The sequence below is a fragment of the Neofelis nebulosa genome, chromosome 4 (assembly GCF_028018385.1).
Source record: "Neofelis nebulosa isolate mNeoNeb1 chromosome 4, mNeoNeb1.pri, whole genome shotgun sequence".
Taxonomy (NCBI): domain Eukaryota; kingdom Metazoa; phylum Chordata; class Mammalia; order Carnivora; family Felidae; genus Neofelis; species Neofelis nebulosa.
The window spans coordinates 43422873-43446883 of record NC_080785.1 but is presented as its reverse complement, the minus strand read 5'-3'; the positions used below and the strand labels follow the sequence as shown (position 1 = coordinate 43446883).

At 38.6% G+C, this 24011-nt stretch overlaps 1 protein-coding gene and 1 long non-coding RNA gene across 5 annotated transcripts in view; both read right to left on the bottom strand.

Moving 5' to 3' along the window:
• HERPUD2 (HERPUD family member 2) overlaps positions 1-22152 on the bottom strand; it is a 36390-nt gene extending 14238 nt beyond the window's left edge. The window contains exons 1-5 of one of the 4 annotated variants that reach the window (XM_058724605.1): positions 21548-22136; positions 20955-21371; positions 10403-10480; positions 6854-6967; positions 4436-4590 (exon numbers count right to left, since the gene is read on the bottom strand). In XM_058724605.1, coding sequence (XP_058580588.1) covers positions 4436-4590; positions 6854-6967; positions 10403-10480; positions 20955-21101 — 494 coding nt within the window. In that variant the 5' untranslated portion in view covers positions 21102-21371; positions 21548-22136. Of the gene's footprint in view, positions 1-4435; positions 4591-6853; positions 6968-10402; positions 10481-20954; positions 21510-21547 lie in introns of those variants that run through there. The other 3 variants (XM_058724607.1, XM_058724608.1, XM_058724606.1) reach the window with 3 other exon arrangements.
• LOC131509144 (uncharacterized) lies at positions 10884-16943 on the bottom strand. Its single transcript, XR_009260315.1, has 2 exons — positions 16767-16943; positions 10884-16515 (listed from the first exon to the last, which is right to left on the bottom strand). It is a non-coding gene; the product is annotated as an uncharacterized LOC131509144 (long non-coding RNA).
• Positions 22153-24011: the final 1859 nt, after the last annotated feature.

Here is a 24011-nt window from a genome sequence, read left to right as displayed (position 1 = left end):
GAAACATGAAACAAACCTACAGCCTGAGGCAGAGATGTCCCAAGTGACTAACAAGACTCGTGAACAAGAAAAATGAGTATGTTGTTGTAAGCCTCTGAGTTTTGAGGTTATTTTGCAGTAAAAGCAACTAAAGACATTCTTCATCAACAGAGGAGTGGGCAAACTGGCACATCCACATAATTAAAAATCATAGACTTTTTCTTTTAATAAATGGGACACCAGATGCTGAAATATGCAGACATAAAGCTGGAAAGATAAAATGTTCTGGGTACATCAAAGTAGTCTCCCTGGAAAGAATGAGCTTTGAATTGGGTGGTGCATAATAGAATATGATTTGGCAAAGTGCTGAACAAAGGCTGTTTCAAACAAGACGTGGGTACAGAGGAGGATCACAGGGTGGCAGCCAGGATGTTAAACTAAGGCATCACTAGAATATAAACAACTGGAGAAACTTGTACTTTTTGGATCTCCTCTCAGGAGAACTACACATATGTGGAAAGACTATTTCGATAAACTGCTTGGGGTAGTGGGAAGGGGATTAAGGGCCTAGTATGCATGTTCACATTCAAATAACAACATTTGGTCTTTGAACTTCCTGGTTAGCTACAGGGCTTTCATTTTGCTGTTTGGGCACAGCCTTCTCGTCCCTCTTTTTTCCCACCTCCAAGTCTACTCCAGAGCTAAATCACCCTAAATGAATGTGGAACAAAAATCTAAAAAATATTAGTGTGTATGTAAGAACTCATCCAGAATGCCACATGTCTCAAGACTTTAAATGTGGTAGATTTATATTTGATCTGGAAATACGTCCAGGCTAAATTATGTTTTTAAAAAAAGTTTACAAAGTAAAATTGCATAATGTTTTATTTCAAAGTTTACTTAGAGGGGCGCCTGGGTGGCTCAGTTGGTTAAGCGTCCGACATCAGCTCAGGTCACAATCTCATGGTTCGTGAGTTCCAGCCCCATGTCAGGCTCTGTGCTGATAGCTCAGAGCCTGGAGCCTGCTTTGGATTCAGTGTCTCCCTCTCTCTGCCCCTCCCCAGCTTTGCTCTGTCTTTCTGTCTCTCTCAAAAGTAAATAAACATTAAAAAAAAATTTTCTTAAATAATAAAAATTTTTAAAAGTTTACTTAGAAAAGTAAAAGGGTATTACAAAAATGTTAGTAATAGTTATTTCTGGGTGGTGAACTAAAGCAATTTTTACTTTAAAAAAAAATCAAGCAATATAGAAAGGTACAATGAGTAGGCTTTCAGTTTTATTAACTATAAAACAAAGCTATTAGTATCTCAGGGGGAAAAAGTGATGTACAAAGAGTGGGTATTCTATAACCCAACCAGCAATTTTTGGAGTTAAAGTAAATGAATGTGACAGCACAACAAACTGAGTCCAAAACAGTCAGGATTGATAAATGTGACATTATAAATGCACAGCCAATACGATGATGTACATGTACCGCTCTGGTCTTCTCATGTTTCTTCAAGAGCTAGATATGGGTGAATAATCACCTGTATTAGGATTTCTCAAAGCAAGGTTCCCAAAGTCTTGTTAAGTTGGCAAATTCCTGAGTACCACCCCAAACCTAGTGATTCAAAATCTCAGGGAGTAGACACCAGGAGTTAGCAGTTTTAACAAGCTCAATAAAGATTGAGAATACTAACCTATGTGGTGAAAAACATGTGACTAGTTATACGTAAGCTGTAGTGAATTTTGAAAAAGGAATGCAGAGCTTCTATTTTGTTGGTGAATTCATCAAGGTCACTAAATCACTGACTACTCTTGCACATTTAAGGCTAAGGCCTATGTTAAACAAAATCTACTTAAAGAGAGATTTAAAGTCTTCATTAGTAAAAAATTACAACTATGAGATTAAGTTAAATTATATTCGTTATTAAACTAAACAAACTATTTACTAAACTTCCAATAAATTGCATTGTATATCACAAAGTGCTCTTCTCAAATATATTTATTTTCCAGCACCCAACACAGGCATTCATTCATTCAAATCTGTTTGCTGAATGTTTGTACAACACTCACTTGTAAATATGAATGAATTTGTAAGTAACTACTAACACATCACTAAAAACTTCACATACAAGAACTCTTTTAATCCACACAGAAATCCTGTATGATAAGTACTCTTATCTCCAGATAATGAGCAAACTGAAGCAAAGTAGGGAAAAGACTTGCCTAAGCTAGTCAGTAGATACATTCAAACCAAGGCAGGCTGGCTCCAGAATCTGGAGCCACTAGACTATATTGCTTTCCTGATGTAAAACCAAACGTTATTCATCTAGTAATAGATTCCTTAAATAAAGCTGTAACATCTTTAAAGTTTTATTGTTCATCATTTTAATACTTATATTTGGCAAAAAAAAGAGCACAATTATTTCAGATTTTTCTAATCTGCTTAATACACTGCTAAGAGCTGAATGCTTTTGTCTCTAGTTGATTTCCTCAACAGCTTAGCTTAGAGAAATTAATCTTTTCCCTCCCACAATATCTATGGTTTTATTCTAAAGACTTGCAACCTTATAGGCCTTGTTTTGTTTATTACAAAATACATTCACTATAAGTATGAGAGTTAAAAATCTTATTATCCAGGGGCGACTGGGTGGCTCAGCTGGTTGAGTGTCCAACTTCGGCTCAGGTCATGATCTCACGGTTCACGAGTTCAAGCCCCATGTCAGGCTCTGTGCTGACAGCTCAGAGCCTGGAGCTTGCTTCAGATTCTGTGTCTCCTTCTCTCTCTGCCCCTCCTCAGCTCGTGCCCTGTCTCTCTGTCTCTGTCCCTCTCTCTCTCTGACTCTCTCTCTCAAAAATAAACATTAAAAAAAAAATTTTAAATCTTATTATCCAGAGATAACTATTATTAACATGTCATCATATATTCTTCCAGATTTATTATATGCATAATACTCTCACTTTCCACCAATACCACCAAATAAAGTAAGTAAAATCACTGTATAAATTGAGAGGAACTGAAACTGTTTTACTCTGCAAAAAAAGACAGGAAATGAATTACTGTCATAAGATAGAAAATATTCTAAGCTACCATTCCATAACGTAAACCCTGAGAACACTGCTTTCTACAAGTAACTAAGTTTTGTTTTGCAGTAATCGTTTTCTAAAAACAAAAATAGTTTCATCGGTGCTTCATAAAAGTCTATAATTAGCCTTATCTAAAAACACTTACTTTCAGAGAAAAAGCTTCACATTCAAGAAATGTGACACAATGCGTTGGGATGAGCACTGGGTGTTGTATGGAAACCAATTTGATAATAAATTATATTTTAAAAAAAAGAAATGTGACACAATCAGTTTCTTACATTTTGCTATATACTCAGCTTTGATTTTCAACATTAAGAATTAAGTTTTGCTATACACCTTAAGTTCATATAATGTTTTACATCAAATATAACTCAATATAAAAGAAAAAGAATGGAATTAAGTCTAAAGTTCTAAGTAAAAAGTACTCCTTGGTTATGTCATTTATACTACCATTCTGAGGTCCCAGCCATTTCCCTATTTCTTCTAGCTTCACAATCGTGGATCTGGAGCACTGCCACACACTGCATCCCACAGCATGATATGCAACACAAAACGATCTCAATAACCTATTACTCACGTTTCCTTTACTTCAAGAGCACCCCAGTAAAGTACCCTGGTTTCATATATAAGCCAGGTCCAAACCACATTCTCCGTGATCCTACTCTCTGAGCTGTCTGAAGGATGTGCTGTGGCTGTTGGCTGCATTTCCCCCTAGAACTGCCTAATCCAAGAGGCCTGCTACAATTGCTAAATATAAGGTAGCCATACGCAAGCTTCTTGCATAAACTCTAACAAAGACTCTAGATAACAGACAATGGTTAGTATGTCTTTATTAACACATCACAGTTTTACCCTACCTCAGATGTTACCAAGCCCAGCTGATCAGAAACACCTGTGGAACTTTTTAAGAACAGATTACCGGGCCTTCTACTCTTCCAAGAACATCCTCACTCACCCATCTGCTTCCCAGAAGGCTAATTTGAGTAGCTCTACAGTGACATTGGGTTAAAAAAAAAAAAAAAAAGTTAAGAAACTGTTTTAGTTACCTAGATCCTTGCTATTCAAAGCATGAGAAGCATCAATATCACCTGGGAGCTTGTTGGAAATACAGAATCTCAGGCCCATCAGACCTACTGAATCAGACCTGCAGCTTAACAAGATCCCCAGGTGATTGGCACAAACATTAAAGTCTGAAAAGCACTGCCCTAGATGATTCTGATGTATTGCCAGCTTTCAAAAGCACCACTCTATTTAACTCCCTAATTCTCAAAATGTTGAAGGAAGACTATGAATAAATTTCCAGTGTACTTTGGTTATTGCAAAGGGGCTACCAAGAAAGTCAGGAGTAACAGATTTTTAAGAGCCCCACCGCTACGATTTCACTCACCCTTGCATTACATATGGGAACTGATGAGTCTGTGCTGGGTCGGTTTGTGCTTGTGGAAGGGTACGTTGCCTCAATCCTTCCGAGGAAGAACTGGCAGATAAAGACAAGGTTTCTTGACTGGATGATGGAGTTGTTGATCCTGACTGATCTGAATTCTACAACAAAAATGTAATTATTTTTCCAAGGAGATTTAATTCATTGCAATCATGAGATTTGAGACACATTGCTAAATATGTATTTATGAAATACCTCTGCAAAAAGTGAATTTTAGAAATATACTGACTTGAATCATGTGCCCATAATAGGTCGATATTTTAATCCTGATGAGATTAAGAGTTCAGAAAATCAACAAACACGTTTTTTCAAAGAATGAACAAGATACCAATTAAGATTTTAAAATTCTCATGTTCTGATGATGTTAACTCCCAAATTCAATAACTTTAAAAAATATGACCCCTTGAAGATGACCCCAATTTACCTTTTGAAAAGTGTGTCACAAGTTTTACGTAAATGTAAAACACAATTACATGTGATATAAATTGTAGTTCTCCCACTTTAAATAGCTGGAGACAATATAATTTTAACATCCTTCCAAGCTCATTAAAATTGTATTTTACCTGTACTGCCTTCCTACTGAATGTCTTTTTATATGTCTACCTTTCTAAGTCCTGCCACGTAAAAGGTCCTAAGGACACTGGTCTTTTTGCAAAACTAACAAAGCTTTCTTTAAGAGGTTATTCCACATAGGGGCACCTGGGTGGCTCGTCGGTTAAGCGTCCGACTTCGGCTCAGGTCATGATCTCACGGTCCGTGAGTTCGAGCCCCGCATCAGGCTCTGTGCTGACAGCTCAGAGCCTGGAGCCTGTTTCAGATTCTGTGTCTCCCTCTCTCTGCTCCTCTCCTGTTCATGCTCTGTCTCTCTCTGTCTCAAAAATAAATAAACGTTAAAAAAAAAAAAAAAAATTTAAAAAAAAAAGAGGTTATTCCACATAAATCAGCGTCAAATATCTTACGAGAGAGTGTGATTCTTAGGGGCATAAACTGGTAAAGGCTTCCTTTTTGTCAAGATTGCTCACTAAATGGACCAGCATCATATGATACTCAGTTTAAAAAAATCATAGGAGAAAGGCATAGCCATTTGGCAGCACAGCCTAATTTTTCTAGAACTAATGATTTCTGACCTTATTAACTCTCTCATGACTAGATTTTTAAGACATTCTCAAATCCCACTGAAATTTCTCAGCCATAAAAAAAAAAAGGAGAATTCAACTTAAGTTTCCCTTGATACTTTTCAGATTTTCCTAACACACCTTGAAAAAACTGAATATACATACTCATGACATGAAATCATGGCTGAGGAACCACATGACAAGTTGAAAGGGGTCTTTCTGAACAAAAACTGAAGCAACACAACTGCATCCAAAGATTCTGTGCCAATGCCAATGTTTTGTACCTTCTCATGAAAGGTAGGAAACATGTGAAGACCCCTTGGCCTTTGTCGACAAACCATATCTCAGTTTAATGTAAGCTAAATTCCCACAGCTAGTACTAGAAAACACTTACCACTAAGGCCATGCTTAAGGATCTATTTTCTTAAAGAGGCAGTTAACTAGTAATTACTGAAAGATCCTCCAACTAGTTACCACCTCTGCGATCCATCCCCTCCTTAAAGTTTTGGCTAAACTCTTAACAAGAAGGAAAGTATACTTGGCAGAGTATGTAAGTTCCCTGCCTGTGAAATTTAAAGCAAACTTCCACTCATCCAATCATTTTCTCTCATCATCAAAGGTGTCATATAATGGGAAACCAAAAATAACTTAACATAAAGGATTTGTCTTTCAACTGGTAGAGTATGACTAGGTTGAAAAGTTCAACTATTAAAAAAAATTCCAAAACAATTTTAGTCAGATGAAAAATAAGAAGGGAAAAATGAATACCCAAGTCTGAAAGAATTGAATAAGAAATTTTTTTCCTGACATTGAAATGCATGCCCAAATCCAGTCATTTTAAAAAACAAAATCCTTGGGCAATCTACTTGAAGATGATTTAGCATACTTAAAATTTAAATAATTTAATGAACCTTGAATATAATACAGTGTATCAAGTACCTTTAGTATTTTTGAAACTGTACTGGTCCTACATTTTAAATTATATAACCATATCATCACTCTGTTTTCTGAGTATTTTAGTAATTAAAACCTTGAAGATTGGATCTTCAGTCTATACACAAATTATAACTCATGGAGAACAAGCTTCAAGGGGTAATACTCTACACTGGATCTCTAAAAACAAAGTTTAGATGCCTAACTCAAGCTGTTCAAAACACAGTCTCACAATGCACAAGCTCCAATCGTTCTGTTTTTCACTTAAAAGGATAATCAGAAAATTTCAACATTTACTCCTCCCAAAACAACTCACAGAATTGCTGCTGGATGCCAATGCTTCATGACTTTCTCTAGTGGTGCTGGATTTTGGAGAACTGGGAGGAGTCCGAGAAGTACACACTAGATGAACCATATGATACTCATCTTGCTAAAATTAAAGAAGATTACATTTAAAGGGTAGTATTGGAAAATGTTTAGTTCAAAAAGTCAATAGCTAAGCTGAAATATTTAACTCAAATTTTAAGTTCCTTTCTAGCACAGCCATTTTATTAGTACTCAATTTTTGCCACTTGAAGGTACATTTACCATTTCAGTATTTGGTACTAACACCCTTCTGAATTCAATATATTCTCCATGCTTAGAAAATGGTCTAACTACTCAGTACCTGCTATATGAAAAAATGATTACTTTGTATATCACGGAATCTTGAAGCAAGAAGTGCTGTAAAGTTGCATCAATGCAATCTATTACTTCAACATAAAAACACCTAGCACCTTAGTACCAAAACTATGTAATAGTCACATTGAAGCTGAGGCCTACAAACTTTTGAGTATTGAAAATATTTCCATTACAAGAAACTCAATTTCACCATGCTCTCATATGCCTTAATCCTAGCAAGGTAATGTATAGTTTGTTTTTTTTAATTCAAAAACTAGTTTTACCTATAACAATTATACACAGTTTGAAAGAATATATTTGAACTATATTCCTTACATATTCCATGTGTTTCCATAAACCTACAACTATGACTAAAGGAAAATATTCTAATATTCATCAGGATTGGCATTTAAGCTTAGTGATTTCATGAGTATATTTATAGTCAGACATAAAGCTAGGATAGAAGATAGAGAAAGGAAAGAAAATAAAGGAGGCAGAGCAAAGGATGGCTCAGCAATTTAAAGACAGAAAAGAAAACCAGAGAATGATAAATAAAGAAAAGGGGGCAGGAAGAAAAGAAAGATGCCCAATTGTGAGAAAGAGAAACAAAGCTACCAGAAACTAAAAATTTATCAACTATCTCACATAAACCCAGAATTGGGTTTAATTCTGAGGTGAATCCAAAAAAGGGTAAGAGTCAGCCCCTCCCCTAAAGAGGCTCACAAACTGTTAAGAGATCAGACTAGCATATCAGAGCACAATTAGGGAATATATAAAACAGTCTTTGGCACAAAACTGAGAAGCACAAATTGCAATTGCTTGAGGAGTTTAGAGAAAGGAGTTAACGGGATTGGAATGCTAGGGAAAAGGCATCCCCAGAGACAGCATGACATGAGATGTGCCTAGCAAAGTAGGTAGAAAGCACGCCTGATTTACAATGTCTTCTTAGCTTTGGAATACAGAATACTAAAAGGCATCCAAGTATAAGATGTTTATCCTTAAAAAAAAAAAAAAAGGATGTTTATCCTTAGAAACCTAGTTTCAAAGGTCATATAAATCACAAGTAACTAACAGTTTTCATTCACCTTTGGGAGAAATACTTCTGCAAAACATTTTATAACTAAACAAGTAAAACTAATGGCAGGACCTATCTGAATAAAAGCAAATATACTGACTTTAACAAAAACGCTTTAAAGATCTATTCAAAATATAAACATACTGTTCAAAACATTTTCTATGGGGGTACAACAGTCCTTGAACTGAAGCGTTTTTATTTGAACTCTTCTGGTCAGAAATGATTTCTGGAAGCAAAATCCTTCTAAAAGGTATTCACATGCCAAGTCTAGCCATCCTTGGGTTAAAAATAATAAATAAATGTGTATTTTTTTTTAGTTTATTTATTTTGAGAAGAGAGGGTGTGCACGCACATGGATGGGCACACTAACAGGGGAGGAGCAGAAAAAGAGGAAGAGAGAGAATCCCAAGCAGGCTCCATTCCACCAGTGCAGAACCCAACGTGGGGTTCAATCTCACAAAACATGAGATCAAGACCTGAGCCAAAATCAAGAGTCGGACACTTAACCAACTGAGCTACCTATTCTTTAGGATACTATAATGATGGATACATGTCACTACACATTTGTAAAAACCCACAGATTGTATGCACACCACCAAGAGTGAACCCTAATGTAAACTATGGAATTTTGATGATAATGCTTCATCAGTGTAAGATACTGTGCACAATGTCAACTGTAACAAATATACCACTCTGATGCAGAATTTTGTTAGTGGGGTAGGCTCTGCATGTGGAAGGACAGGAGGCATATGGGAAGTCTCTATGCCTTCTGCTCAACTGTGCTATGAACCTAAAACTGCTCCAAAAATTCAAGTCTAGGGCACCTGGCTGGCTCAGTAGGTACAGCATGTGACTCTTGATCTCAGAATGATGAATGCAAGCCCCAGATTGGGACATAGAGCTTAACATTAAAAAAAAAAAAAAAAAAAATCAAATCTATCAGAGAGCAAGAGAGGCAAAAAATCTGCCACAAATTCCACTATTTTTGAGGGGGGCCAAGGAGGAGAAGTTGTTAAACCACTTTGCCAACCTGAAACTACATGATTAAAATGAAAATTACAGCAAGAAGTCACACTGGCAAAGCTAAAATTTCAACTATCTAAACAAAAGGAACATACCAGTATAAGATTTTTTAAAGTTTCCCACAGGTGATCATAAACATACAGGAGAGGACACAGACCTTCTAAATCAGATTAGGGTTATCCAAAAGAACATTAAGAGTTAAGTCAAAAAGTTAAGTTTGTGAAACACAAAAGCTATGTATCTGATTCTGCTCAAATCACAAACAAAAAGCAGCATCTCAAATGCAGAAAAGTTATGAAAGTATAAATTCCACAAATGAACATGAGCTAAGACGAGCTGCCATTAAAATTACTAGCATTCAGGGGTGCCTGAGTGGCTTAGTAGGTTGAGTATCTGACTTCAGCTCAGGTCATGATCTCGTGTTCATGGGTTCGAGCCCCCCATTGGGCTCTGTGCTGACAGCTCAGAGCCTGGAGCCTGCTTTAGATTCTTTGTCTCCCTCTCTCTCTGCCCCTGCCCTGTTTGTGCTCTCTCAAAAAATAAAATAATAATAATAATAATAATAAAGTTTAAAAATTACTAGCATTTAAGCTGATTGTCAAAAAATTACTTTGAAATATATTTTAGCTCTGAGCACTAGCATTCAAAGTTTGCTAATCGATGGGCCAATTGTACTTCCTTTCATCTCCTGTCCTGAAATTAAATTCCTACCTCAAGCAACTTGTATTAAAATATCATGCAGTTTGGTCAAAAGGGGATTTAAGAGAGAAGAGATTATCAATGAAAATCCTTCACCACTACTTGAACACTACTCCCGCACTACTGATAAGTCAATACTGCTTTCTTATATGACAAATACCTGAACACAAACATATAATCCTATTTTAGATTTAGCCATCAGATGGATATACAAAACTGTTTACCTAAACTAATTAGAATCTATCATTATGTCCTTTACTTTCTAGTTCAAGTTTACCTGTTATGCTCCCCAAAAGGGTTGATTTTAAGTATCTAAAAACTGAACCAGCTAAATATCAGTAAAGCTTCAGAACATATCTCCTCTCACTCTGAATGTATCTGGTATCAAATAGTTGTAGAAAAGCTTACTTTTCTGAGAATGTCTTTCAGCTGCAGATGATCGGGAAGCAGTCTGCCCGAATACACCAATCTTTGATCCTTCGTCAACTAAGAAATGGGACAAAGAAAAGATTTCAACTTTTTCTAATTATACAAATTGGAAATTGGGAATAACATGCCTACATATGAGTAAAGTAAAACTCCCTTTAGGCACAGATAAGCAGAAAACTGACATAACTTAAAATTATTTTTTCCAAATTCGACATAAGACATTAAGAGCTCAGCAAATGGTAGTCTACCTATTGTAGGTACAATAAAATACAGGTAATTAACAATGTTTTAAAAGATAAGGAAAAAAAGGTAAATTGGAAGTTTGCCTTTCAGCCATAATGCAATGCATGTGTGACTATCATTAAAGGCCTTCAAGACTGTAAATAAGAAGGTCGTTGGCCTTCTAGCAGTAATAGCTAACAATGGGATATACCTTCAAGGTCACCACAATTAGTCTGTATTGTTTTGTCAGTATTTTTAATCTAAAAGGATACATAAGATTTATTTTCTTATTTACTACCATCATACAGAACAATTTATTGGTTTTAATTCAAGAGCCATTTGGATTTACAGTTTTACATGATAACTATTCTAGTTTTTATTATTCCTGCCACTCTCACAAATACCTCTATATATTTTTCAAAAACACAAGACTAAAGAAAAACTAACTCAAGTGCATAGAGATTCAGCTGCCATCTCCATATGCAACCAAGAATAGGAAATAAGTTCTGGTTGTCTCTGCCTTATTTTGTACGTATGATAAGTCTGCTAAGTGCTCGCAATGCTAGCATTAAAGTATTTAAAATCAAAGCATTTATGTACAGTCCCCATAAGACCTCCCCAGAAAACAGGCAGAGGTTCCATAAATTCTATTAAAACAATTAAATATTAGCCATATCAACAATTGCTAAATATGCCGAATCCAAACAACTATAACAATTTTCAAACAAAACATATGTATTCAACATGGCTACTAAAAAAGGGTCTTATAGTAAAAATAACCATAATAGAACCTGTCATACTGAGTAAGTAAGATCTGTGGTTCAGGGGTTCTTAGGTACCAAAGATGAAGGGAAAGGTATAACTGTCTTTCCAAGATATTTAGCTGTTAGACATAATCTAGCTTCTCCTGTATTTTTGAGTGTGCCATTCCTAAAAGGCACAAGTTCAAATTCCTGTATATCAACAACCAAACAGAATACAGAAGGTTTAAAAAAAAAATACATATCACAAATCTTGAAACTTCAATCAATACATTTAAATACTGAGTGAGGAATAAATAGTAAATTATATAAATAACATAAGTTAAAAGCTAAGTAGATTATAATTGATTTAACCCTTGAACTAAATGAATTCTATAATACAAGTTTCCATAATGCATTTATTAATTCAGCTGGAAGCTAAAGTTTCTTTGACAAAGACTACAGCCATCATAAGCTATCATTTTTCCACCAGTCCAAACATTTAATGGATACTTCTATGTCATATCATCATTCTGCACAAAGGACATCAGTCTTATGAATTTTTTACTTCACTATGAAAATTCTCAAACACACACAAGGTAGAGAGAACAAAATGAACCCCCAGTTATCATCATCAAAACTTCCCAAATATTCAACTCCAATAATTATCAATACTTTGCTATTCTTGTTTCATCTATCCCCCTCTGCCTTTTTGAGGGAAAAGAGTTTCAAAGCAAATATCACACATCATTTCTTTCCACCCGTAAAAACAGTATGTTTCTGGAACAGATTTTTGTTTTTGTTTTTGTTTTTTTTCAAATAACCACAATGTTACCACAATCAACAAAATAAATATTAATTTGGTCAACTTCAAATAAACTTTTATCTTTTCACAGCAAGGGAATATCAATTTTCAAAAAGGCAGAATACATAAAATAACAAAATTACACAGTACCCTCCCAGAAAGTACACTGAAGCAAAAACAAGCATGGATGAGGATGTAGAGAAACTTTGGAGAACTCTCACACACTGCTGATAGGAATGTAAAATGCACAGCCTCTGTGAAAAAGTTTGGCACTTCCTCAGAGTTAAACAAAGAGTTGCCTGATGATTCAGGATATACCCCGTTCCATTCCGAGGTATATACCAAAGAGAACTGAAAACATGTCCACATGCCTAAGAATATCCATAACAGCATCAGTCATAATAGCCAAAAACTGGAAACAACTCAAATGCCCATCAATTGATAAATGAATAAACAAAACATGAAATATACATATAATAAATATTAGTTGGCCACTAAAAGTAATGAAGAATTGATACATGCTATATAATGTGAGTGAACCTTGTAAACATTAGGCTAAGTGAAAGGAGCCAGACAAAAAAAGGCCACATATTACTATGATTCCATTTATATGAAATATCCAGAATAGGCAAATCTTACAGAGACAGAAAGTAGATCAGTAGTTACAAGGAATGAGGGAACAGAGAAGGGAGAGTGGCTACTAGGGGGTGTAAGTTTCCTTTTTTGAGGTAACGAAAATGTTCTGGAATTAGATAGTGGTAACAACTGCACAACTTTGTGAATTACTAAAAATCACTGAGTTGTACATGTTACAGAGCAATTTTTATACTATGTGAATTATATCTCAATTAAAAAATTGTTGCTTGAAATTATTCAAATGCCTTCAAAAAATCAGAAATTTTAAAAAGAGCAAGGAATTCTTTAATTTTACTGGGATTGAAAACAGAAAAAAAGGAATTTTCATGTGCCTAACTTAGGTGAGATGCTCTGAAAAAAAATTTTTTTTTAATTTTTTATTTTTTTTCAACGTTTATTTATTTTTGAGACAGAGAGAGACAGAGCATGAACAGGGGAGGGGCAGAGACAGAGGGAGACACAGAATCTGAAACAGGCTGCAGGCTCTGAGCGGTCAGCACAGAGCCCGACGCCAGGCTCGAACTCACGGGCCGTGAGATCATGACCTGAGCCGAAGTCCCAAAGTCGGACGCTTAACCGACCAAGCCACCCAGGCGCCCCTGAAAATTTTTTCTATGTCACTAAAAAAAATTGCCTCTTCACTTTGAATATTAATGAATTAATTTAGATATCTGGAAAACCAGTGGTTAGACATAGTAACAACCCAATAATCAACTGAGCTTTCAACTAGCCATTTTGGATTACAGACTACAGTATCAGGAAAAATAGAAATTTTGAGATCTCAATTCAAATTCAATTTCACTTATAAAAGTGATACAATTTTTGTTCTCCAGACCTGCTAATAACAGTACCTTTTACCTTGATTAAAAATCCATTTCTGTATTATTTAGGGTAAGTAATGCTAGCTGCTATAACAAACCCCATAATCTCAGTAGCTTGACACAATAGAAGTTCATTTTTCTCTCAATTAAAAAAAATATTACATGGTACCCTTTCAATATAAAAACCCATAAGACTCAAGATTGGTAAATCTAAAACAAAGTACTGATTAAATTGTCAATTAAAAGTCTACTGTTAACATACAGGCTACACAGATACATCTAAATATACTTGACCATTTATGTTAACACTACCATCATTCTTCCCATTGCTCATATGCTACATCCAATAATAGGCAGCAATCCCTATCAGATATGCTATTTTCACTGCCTCCACTGTTCAATAGCAGACGAAGTCCAGGGATATATGTATGGTACCTGGTGTTATATGGTAGAGCAGAAACAGCTAAATTACCAAGTTGAAAACATCCTGATGGTACTCTGAGGAGCCCAAAGGCAGAACTATGCCACGCCAAATAAATACCTGCTTAACTAGCTAGCCCAAAAAATTCTGCCATCCACTTAACAGACATTACTAAAAAAGAAGGTGAGGAAAGCTCACCTACTAGTATAATATGTAAAAATCATAAACTGGGGATATTTGTTTTCTACAGGGCTTACATATACTATCTAAAGTATCTGACTTTTTAATGTTCAATCAGATATCAGAAAGAGATAAAATTCTATGTATCCCTGGGGCAACTGGGTGGCTCAGTCAGTTAAGTGTCCACCTTTGGCTCAGGTTGTGATCTTGCAGTATGTGGGTTCAAGCCCCACATCCGGCTCCTGTGCTGACAGCTCAGAGCCTGGAGCCTGCTTCAGATTCTGTGTCCCCCTTTCTCTCTCCTCCTTCCCCACTCATGCTGTCTCTCTTTCTCTCTCAAAAATAAACATTAAAAAAATTTAATTCTATGTATCCCTAATCCCTAAAATATTCACAAGAGTCTGACAGATGAGCTAAAAGGCCAACAACAGTTTCATATTTCTAGAAAATCACCTAGTTGGTATCAAAAGACTAAATTTTTTACATGAATGGGTCTCTCAATATGCATGGCTTAAAAAAAATCATGTTAGTATATCTAACATCAACATAATCAAATAGCTTAGTAAAAAATCTTCATCTGATATGTTAGTTCAAAGAACTATAACCCAAGTCCTTTGAAAGTGGTCATAATTAGTATTTCAGTACTTACATATAATATAGTTCAGTCACAAGTGTCCAATAGCTTTAAAGAGGTGGTTCCCAGAGGTGGGACCTTCACATTTGTGGAAAATGAATTCTCTGAATTTGTACTGCGACATATCTTCCTCCCAACTGCCACTGAATTCACCCAATTTATAGCTCCAGAGAATTCAGAAATACTGTAAAATGGAAGCTTGGTTTACCCAAACTGCCTCCACCCTTTATCTCTGTGCAACAACAGTATACAAAACCAGCATTCAGGAGCTTAAAAAGTAACTTTCTCTGGAACTCCAAAGGGACATTCCCTGCTTAGCTGTTTCCAGTTATAGGCCACTTGCAAATCAGAATGCCACAATACCTGACTGCTATGGTTCAAACAGACAAGCAAGAATGTGAAAAGATAAAGCAAAACAATGTGCTTTGAAGTCTTTTAAGATGCCAAGTTCCGTATCTTCCCTAAAATGTATCAAAATAAACAGAATCACACACTAAGATGACATACATCAGAACAGAATTAAGGCTGTGTTATTATCCATTCATTTATAGCCTTTAAATGACACACCATCTAAACGCATACACCTTTTACAGTTCACTTACTTCTTTTCAATTTGCAAGTATATAAAAACTAAGATGGCCAGATCCTTAAAAGCCTTTCTTCATCTTATTACACATAACCATCATATACAATGTAAATTATAACAGTTAAGCGCTGAGGCTTGAAAGTCAGACCAACCTGTGTTCAAATTCCAGTTCTACCACTTAAGGAATTCTATGACCTTGGGAAAAAAAATCACCAAGCCTCAGTTTCCTTATCTATAAAATAGAGCTAATAATAAAACTTACCTCATAAGGCATCTATGAAGAATAAATGTGATAAAACATATAAAGTGCCTAGTAGAATGCCTAGTACACATGGCAACCACTTAGTAAATGGAAGTTTAAAATTTCAGCACCAAATATGACGGTTAAATAAACGCATTTGAGACCATCAAATCACTATCTGTTATATAAAGGAGAAAAACTTAAACTAAAAGTTCTAGAAAAATTCTATTTTAAAAAGACTTATGCATGAGGGGCATCTGGGTGGCCCAGTCGGTTAAGCATCTGACTCTTGGTTTCAGCTCAGGTCATGATCTCACGGTTCATGACATGGAGCACCCCATCGGACTCTGCACTGACAGCACAGATTTTTGATAAATTTTAGGGAAGATATGGGACTCTCTCCCTCTCTCTCTGCCCCTCCCCTGCTCATGCTCTCTATCTCAAAATAAATAAATTAATTTTAAAAAACTATTAAAAACAAAAGACGGATGCATGACTAAACAAAACACAGTACTGTTATTTCCCCAAAAATACATGAGGAAAAAGGCTACAAAGGAGTTAAATAAGTTAGCACTCATTCAAAACTTTTAACTTTTCATCAATCTTCACATTCAATTTATTATCTTTTGTTTGAAGTGTTTTGAAAATATGAACTATATTGCTAGGTGACATGAAACCCTCTTAAACACATGCAGTAAGATTTTAAAGACAAGTCTTATAAAACAAAAATTATGTATGTATATGGATTAAAGCTCCTTTAAGTCAACAGTTCTGAGATGGTTAAGTGAGTAAGTATTAAAAATGACCTGTCTGGGGGCGCCTGGGTGGCGCAGTCGGTTAAGCCTCCGACTTCAGCCAGGTCACGATCTCGCGGTCCCTGAGTTCGAGCCCCGCGTCAGGCTCTGGGCTGATGGCTCGGAGCCTGGAGCCTGTTTCCGGTTCTGTGTCTCCTTCTCTCTCTGCCCCTCCCCCGTTCATGCTCTGTCTCTCTCTGTCCCAAAAATAAATAAAAAACGTTGAAAAAAAATTTAAAAAAAAAAAAAAAAAAAAAAATGACCTGTCTGAGGAAGGTAATAAAGAATCACAAAACTGAAACAGATATAAACCTCAAATTATATTACATAAGCTATTTCCACTGCTAATGAAAGTAATACTTCCATCTGAACTATAGGCAGTTTGGTTACAGAATGTCATAGTCTCAGAGCAGAACTTATACAACTGGTTCTGTTCCTATTTCTTTTTTTTTTTTTTTTTTTTTTTTTTAATTTTTTTTTTTTTTTTTTCAACATTTTTTTTTTAAATTTATTTTTGGGACAGAGAGAGACAGAGCATGAACGGGGGAGGGGCAGAGAGAGAGGGAGACACAGAATCGGAAACAGGCTCCAGGCTCCGAGCCATCAGCCCAGAGCCTGACGCGGGGCTCGAACTCACGGACCGCGAGATCGTGACCTGGCTGAAGTCGGACGCTTAACCGACTGCGCCACCCAGGCGCCCCTGTTCCTATTTCTTTAATTCCAACAGAATCGCAGAGCAGAGTTAACAGTTTGAAAAAAGCACAACAAACCTCCCCAGCTGAGCAGGAGAGCTAGAAGACCTAAGCAAGGAAACTGACTGCCTTAGTTTAACAGTATAAAGCACCAAGATAAAGGAAATCTACACGTTCAACAGGTATTTGCCCTCAAGACTGAAAAAAGGAGAGCCACGGCGTACAAGCCCCAGAAAGGTTTGCCTTAAAACTGAACTCAGGGTGAATCAGGTCCATCTTAGTTATTGTTTGTATGTGAGAGGAGAGAAAGAAAGAGATAATGAGAAGGTTGCCTAATCAGACTTAGAGATTCTTACTTTTTAAGTTTTCTCTAGAATAGTCCATTCTCTGAATAACATTAAGTCCAACGATTTTGATATTTTCATCTCTAGAAAATAAGTCTAAACTAGATCAAAGTCTGAAACTACTCAAGTAAAAGTGGCCTTCTTGACAGGCATCTTCACACCCCAATGGCAGTTACCTAAATTACAGAATAATTTCACACTACAGGCCAATTTCAGGATCTGATAATCTAAAGTCATAAAGAGAAATGTCACATTAGAACATGATTCACAATTATCTATATACACTATCAGCGTGAACCGATGGTATTTTCCAGTTCCTAAACCAGGTCCTAAACCAATTATCAATACCATTCAAAGTGAAACAAAACTCCAAAAGCCTTCAATTCCACATTTGAGGTTTTTAGTGATGACACTGTAAAGTTGTACATAAACATGGCAACTGCCTTACTTCCTAACTGGAAAACACCTTCCCCTTTTTAGCCCATTATGAATCTGTAATCTTCATACATAGTCCTATATTACATTTAGAATCATCAGTGCAATGTTACCTCTGAAATAACAGGGTTTAAAAAAAAAAAAAACAGGTATCATCTTGTCTGCTTAAAACTGTTATCAACTCTTGAGGTGCATGGGTGGCTCAGTCAGTTAAGCGGCCTTCTGCTCAGGTCATGATCTCGTGGTTTGTGGGTTCGAGCCCTGCATTGGGCTCTGGGCTGACAGCTTCGAGCCTGCTTCAGATTCTGTGTCTCCCTCTCTCTCTGCCCCTCCCTCACTCGCCCTGTCTCTCTCTGTCCCTCCAAAAATGAATAAAAACGTTAAAAAAAAAAAAAAACTGTTTTAAACTGTTATCAACTCTTTGCAAAAAATGTCCCTGTGAACCTTTTCTTAAAAAGCTACACATTCCCGGGGTGCCTGGGTGGCTCAGTCGGTTAAGCGGTCAACTTCGGCTCAGGTCATGATCTTGCGGTCCGTGAGTTCAAGCGCCGCATCGGGCTCTGTGCTGACAGCCCAGAGCCTGGAGCCTGTTTCAGATTCTGTGTCTCCCTCTCTCTGACCCTCCCCCATTCATGCTCTCTCTCTCTCTGTCTCAAAAATAAAATAAATGTTAAAAAAAAATTTTTTTTTAATAAAAAATAAAAAAAAAGCTACACATTCCCTTACCTACACTTCAGAGTTGACTACTCCCTCCCTCTGCTCCTACACCATTCAGTACCTCCCGCTTGTGTAACACTAGTCACATAATATTACAGGTTTTTACTTACATATCTGTATACCCCACTAGACTTGAGCTTCATAACAGCAAAGGAACCATCACCACCTTCATGCTTAGCATATAGACATCCAAATGCCAAGTCAATAAAATCCTAATTAAATAAATAAATGAAGCCCAAGAAAGTATGCTTTGGTGGGAAGGAGTATGTTTGCTCTGAGCTTACTGAGGAACAGAGAATTGAATTAAAATATCCAGGTGGAGATTATCTGTGATTAAGTCAAGTCAATATCTGACCATAAAGCTAGAATCTTAAGACTTAACACACTACTGCAGTTTGGCCAGAATTCTATTAACAGCAGTAGACATGTGACCTATCCTTTTAGACATCCTAAAAGGACAAATTCAAATCTCCATTCCTCTCACTCTAGTAGCTCCTATTTATTTTCCTAGAAGCCAGTGCCCACAGGGACCAAGGCCCTCCACCTACCCTTGGCTCATCACATCTATCAGAGCCATCAACTTTTCTACTTCTTACCAGGGAACACCTGCTTCTACAAGACACTGGAATCCTACTTGGATTCCAAGTCACCCACCACCACCAGGCAGATCAGATGTACAAAGAAATCAGGCATAAGAAATAATCTCTGTTAAACACCAAATAGCGCTTGAGATTCTGTGTTTCGGTAAACACAGAATCAGTGTTAAGTAGTCATTGTGGGTGGTCATAAGAACCCAAACTTCCCCCATAATATTTTAATAATAATATTGTCTCTGTTACAAAATGTCCTCTGTCCTTTGTAACCGTCTTACAAAGTTAACTTTTAGTCCCCAATCCTATGTTGAGGACTACCTAGGGGGTATCATTAAACAGTTGGGTCATTAAACAGATGCTTCAAATCAGTCTTCATGTGATCAATAAATTAGAATGTAAGCCTGTCAAATCTAATAACCACAGGAAGTTTTCAGTGACATTCTAAGACAACAAACACATGGTCCTCACCCCCAGCTCCACCCACTCTCATTAACATAGAAATAAACTCCAGTTTTTACAGTTCTCTTAAGAGATGACTTTCTGGAAGAGTAGAAAAGTCAGGTTTGCCACAGGTAATTAATTGGCTGCATGTCATTTTGTACAGGCTCTGGAAGTGTGTGCATAAGAAGCAGGTGGGTTAGGGGCAGGGGGGTGTAGGAAAGTTTGCAACTGATCTGTCCTCCAGCAGCCAAATGATCCATGTGGGCACTGGAGATTAGTACTAGGAGGGCAGAACTCCTGCCAAAAGCTGGCTTCTCCTGTGTGCAGGTAAGGCAAATGGGTTTCACACTCTTAGATACCTTTTGAAAAGTGATACCTCTTGGTCTATCACCGTGCAAACCAAGCCCCTTTTGGTTTAATCATACAATATAAAGATCTCACATAAACACAAGTTTCAGCATATATATTTAGGAATGGTATTCATGCTATGTTATGAACAACACTATGGAAGTCTATGACTTTCAATTCTGACTATTCTGAAAAGCTATTTTCCACTTTGAAAATGTGTAAAATGAATCATATGCAATAGGAAATGTTCTGTAATGCAGAACATTTTAAAACAAATTATCACCCCCTATATAAATCTTAATTTTCAAACAAAAGATCTGAATAAATGAGAGTTCCAACTAGCTTGTTCCAAGTACTTAAATACCTCAGGGTTTTCATTTCCCCTACTAAAAATATTTGTATCAAAAAGTACTGACAAACATAGATAACGCCAACTGACTTGTTTTTCTAAGCCTCCTGTTTTTGCAGTAACTGCCCTATTTCTGTACTTCTAGAAGCCTAAACGCCTAAGGAAAGCAATAAAAGCTTTTATATGGGTTGCAGTGTTTATCTTTTCTTTTTAGGGTCCATCTGTCACTCCTATACTAGGCCGATGACTTATGTCCAATGAAAATGGTCCTTTTTTATGCCTGTCAATTCTTATGTCCTTTGATATTTTTGTACACAGTACTCTCACTAATTAACTGAACCTCAGGAGGAAGGTATTAATGATGGTTGGGAAACACTCAAGGGACACACATACACTTCGGAACTCAAAATACTTCATAGTCTAGCAAGAGACCTACTTGATTCAAGAGGGCAGGGAATGAACAGAGAGACTGGAGTGCATGGCACGAAAAGTTGCTGGCCAGAGCAGCTGCGCCCAGCTTTTAGACACTTACTGGTTTGCTAGGGTACACGTTAGACAGATGCGTTTTTAGTTTCCCCACGGTCCAGTTCAAGAAGCAGCTAATAGTCTGATCACTGTATTTCTGATTCGGTGCTTTAATGATGAGGGTCACAGGAATCTCCATCCCACTTTGGTCCATGGTGCCCCCAAAGTTGAACAGTCAAGAGGAGCAGTACTTAAGCCCAAATGAGCCGAGGTGGTAACTGCCGGCGCGACTGGTATGGGGAGGGCGGCAAGTAGGTTCTTAATACTCCGTGTCCAAGTCAGTCACAAGTGCATCGGGTGATACAAAGGCCATTGCCGGTACCAAGGATGATGGACAGTGGCGGCGGTGGCGGCGGCGGGGTCTGGGGGGCCCGGCCGTGGGTGCAGCTTTCCCCGCCAGGTCCGGGCTCCGCCGGGCTCCGGACTGCGAAGGGAGGCCGGGAGGAAGAGAGAAAAATTGATGATAACGGAGAGAGTCACCGCCCCGCCCCCGCCGCGACCCCCAAGCTGAAACGCAACAAGGCCCCTAAGCGACGGCTCTGCCACGCGGGCCGGAGAAAGGGCCGAGCCGCTCAGTGCGACCAGCCGGGGCAGGAGTACCTGAAAGAAGGCCGCGGGGCCCGCCACCGTCGCCCTTCGAGCCCAGGCAGGGCCGCCGGCAGCACAGTCCTGCCGGGCGTCCTCCGCAGCGGCCGCTCCCTTCCTGCTGCTCGACGGCGGCCACGACACGGCCCAGGGTCTCGCGAGGTGGCGCGGTGGCCGCTGGAGAAGTTGGCCAAAGGGCGCGGCCCGCTCTCAGCCTGACCCCTCGGGCAGGACACAGCTGCGCGGCGGCGCAGGGCCGGGCGCGGTCAAGGCGGCTGCAGGTGGCGGGAGGGCGGGGACGAGAAACCGCGGCGCCCGGCGCGAGCGCGCTGGTTTTGTTGTTGTTATGAGGAAGGTCTAGCTCCCCTTTAAGCCGGAAGACGCAGGACGGAAGTGCGTCACGCGCGGCCCGCCCCGGCGCGCGGCCCTCTCTGTCCAGCAGCCACCGCCCGCCGCGCCCCCGCCGCCCCGGGTACCGCGGGCCGAGTTCCGGGTTGCCCCGAAGCCGCTAGTTGTTGGAGTACACCTGGCCTGATCAGTCGCTGGGTCCCGTCCCGCAGCGCACTCGCGCCTCGCCACTAGCCGAGCTGGCGCTAGCACATCCTGTTTTGACCACACCCTGAAGATTTGAGAAGCGTTCTTCCATCCTAGGAGTTGTCTGCAAAAGTTAGTGCCCTTCCAGATGTCGAATCAAACTTCTGCTCACATTTTCTGGTGTCTCCTGTCTGAAAAGCAGGGTACCAGGAGCTATGGCGGAGGAGAGACCATTAGGAGCATTGACTAGAAGCACTGCATCAGGAGCAGGGGCTTTCAGTTAAACCTGAAGTCTACCTCTACTTTCCGTGTGACCCTGGCTATCCTTTCTGAGCCTCGGTTTAGTTGTCTACATAGTAAAAACTATCTAACTGCGTGTTGATGAGCAAATGAGCTATGTATGTAAACCATCTAATACTGTTCAGGCATATGACAGTCTCTCAAATCTCAATTTCCATCTTTTTCCTCTTAGCCTTAACAGAAGTTGGCAAGTGTTTACGGAGCCCCTACTGTGTGTTTAGTACAGTGGGGGGTGTTTTACCGTTTAGGCGTAGAACGCAAAGGTTATGTCCACTGCCCAAAGCTGACTTCCTCTCCGTTTTCTGCATGGGTTTAGGAGTCAGGACAGCAAGTTAGTTAGATGTGCATTTTCATGGGCTTCCACTTACATGAGAATGCAAACACACAGAGAGCAAGTCTTCTTTCCTCTCGGCTTCAGAAGGGTTAGTGAAGGTTAACTACCATTGAGTTATTGACCATGGGGAAATTCTTCCCCTCTATAGCTAATGCAGCAGGATCCCTTATACCCGCTCTTCTTTCACCTCCTTCTTTTTGGTAGGACATCGACCATATCTTAGCCATGCCCACTGGATGCTCTTTGGAAGTAAGAGTGAAGTTCCCTTTATTTTTTGTCATGTGCTGAGGACAGCTTGCTATAATTCAGGTTTTCTGCAGCAGACCCTGGTCTTTTTCTAGTCATGCTAATAGAACCTTCACTTAATTCTAGCTAAAAATACTTTTTCAGACCCCTTTACATCTAGGGGCAGCTGTTTGACACAGTTGTAGTCAATAAGACAATAGCTGAGGGGCGTCCAGGCGGCTCAGTCTGTTGAGAGTCTGACTTCAGCTCAGGTCATGATCTCTCAGTTCATGAGTTCGAGACCCAAGTCTGGTTCTGTGCTGACACCTCAGGGCCTGGAGCCTGCTTCAGATTCTGTGTGTCCCTTTCTCTCTGCCCCTCCCCTGCTCATGCTCTGTCTCTCTCTCTCTCTCAAAAATAAATAAACATAAAAATATATATGTGAAAGCTGAAGTTGCTACTGGCCTTTTCAGGAAAACTTTTAGAGGGGCATGTTCTACAGGCCAGAGTTCACCCTGTTCTGCACCTGTTTTTCTTGCTTAAGGAATGTGATGCCGGAGGTGCAACAGCCATAGTTCAGTCATGAAGCAATGAACAGAACAGAGGCCTGCATTCCCAGGATGGCAGAGCAGAACAATTAAAAGAGGCTAGATCCTTTATAGCATCATTGTGCAACCACAGAAGTCCTAAGCTGTCTGCCCTAAGACTTCTTTTTTGTCCAATTCCTGTTTAAGCCAGGAAGTTTCCACAACCACCACCACCTAACCCTGCAGCTTTTGTCACTTAGGCTTGTGACTCAGACTTCCAAGAATCCTTTAGAGTAATGTCATCTCACTTGGTACTGTGAAATGTACATTTTTAAAGAGATATACATTAATAATTATTAATATTAAGGCAGAATGTGCATTCCACTATTTAAAGCAGAATCCATCAAAGGTTCGCCAGTGTGGACAAAAACAATTAAACGTGTAATGAACATTCCAGAGATTGAAATATATGGGTATAAAGACAAAAATTAGTTTTTTTTATTTCACAGCCCCCTGAATTAAGTGCCTAGAAATGCTTTCGATGCTGTTGAATTTGGCC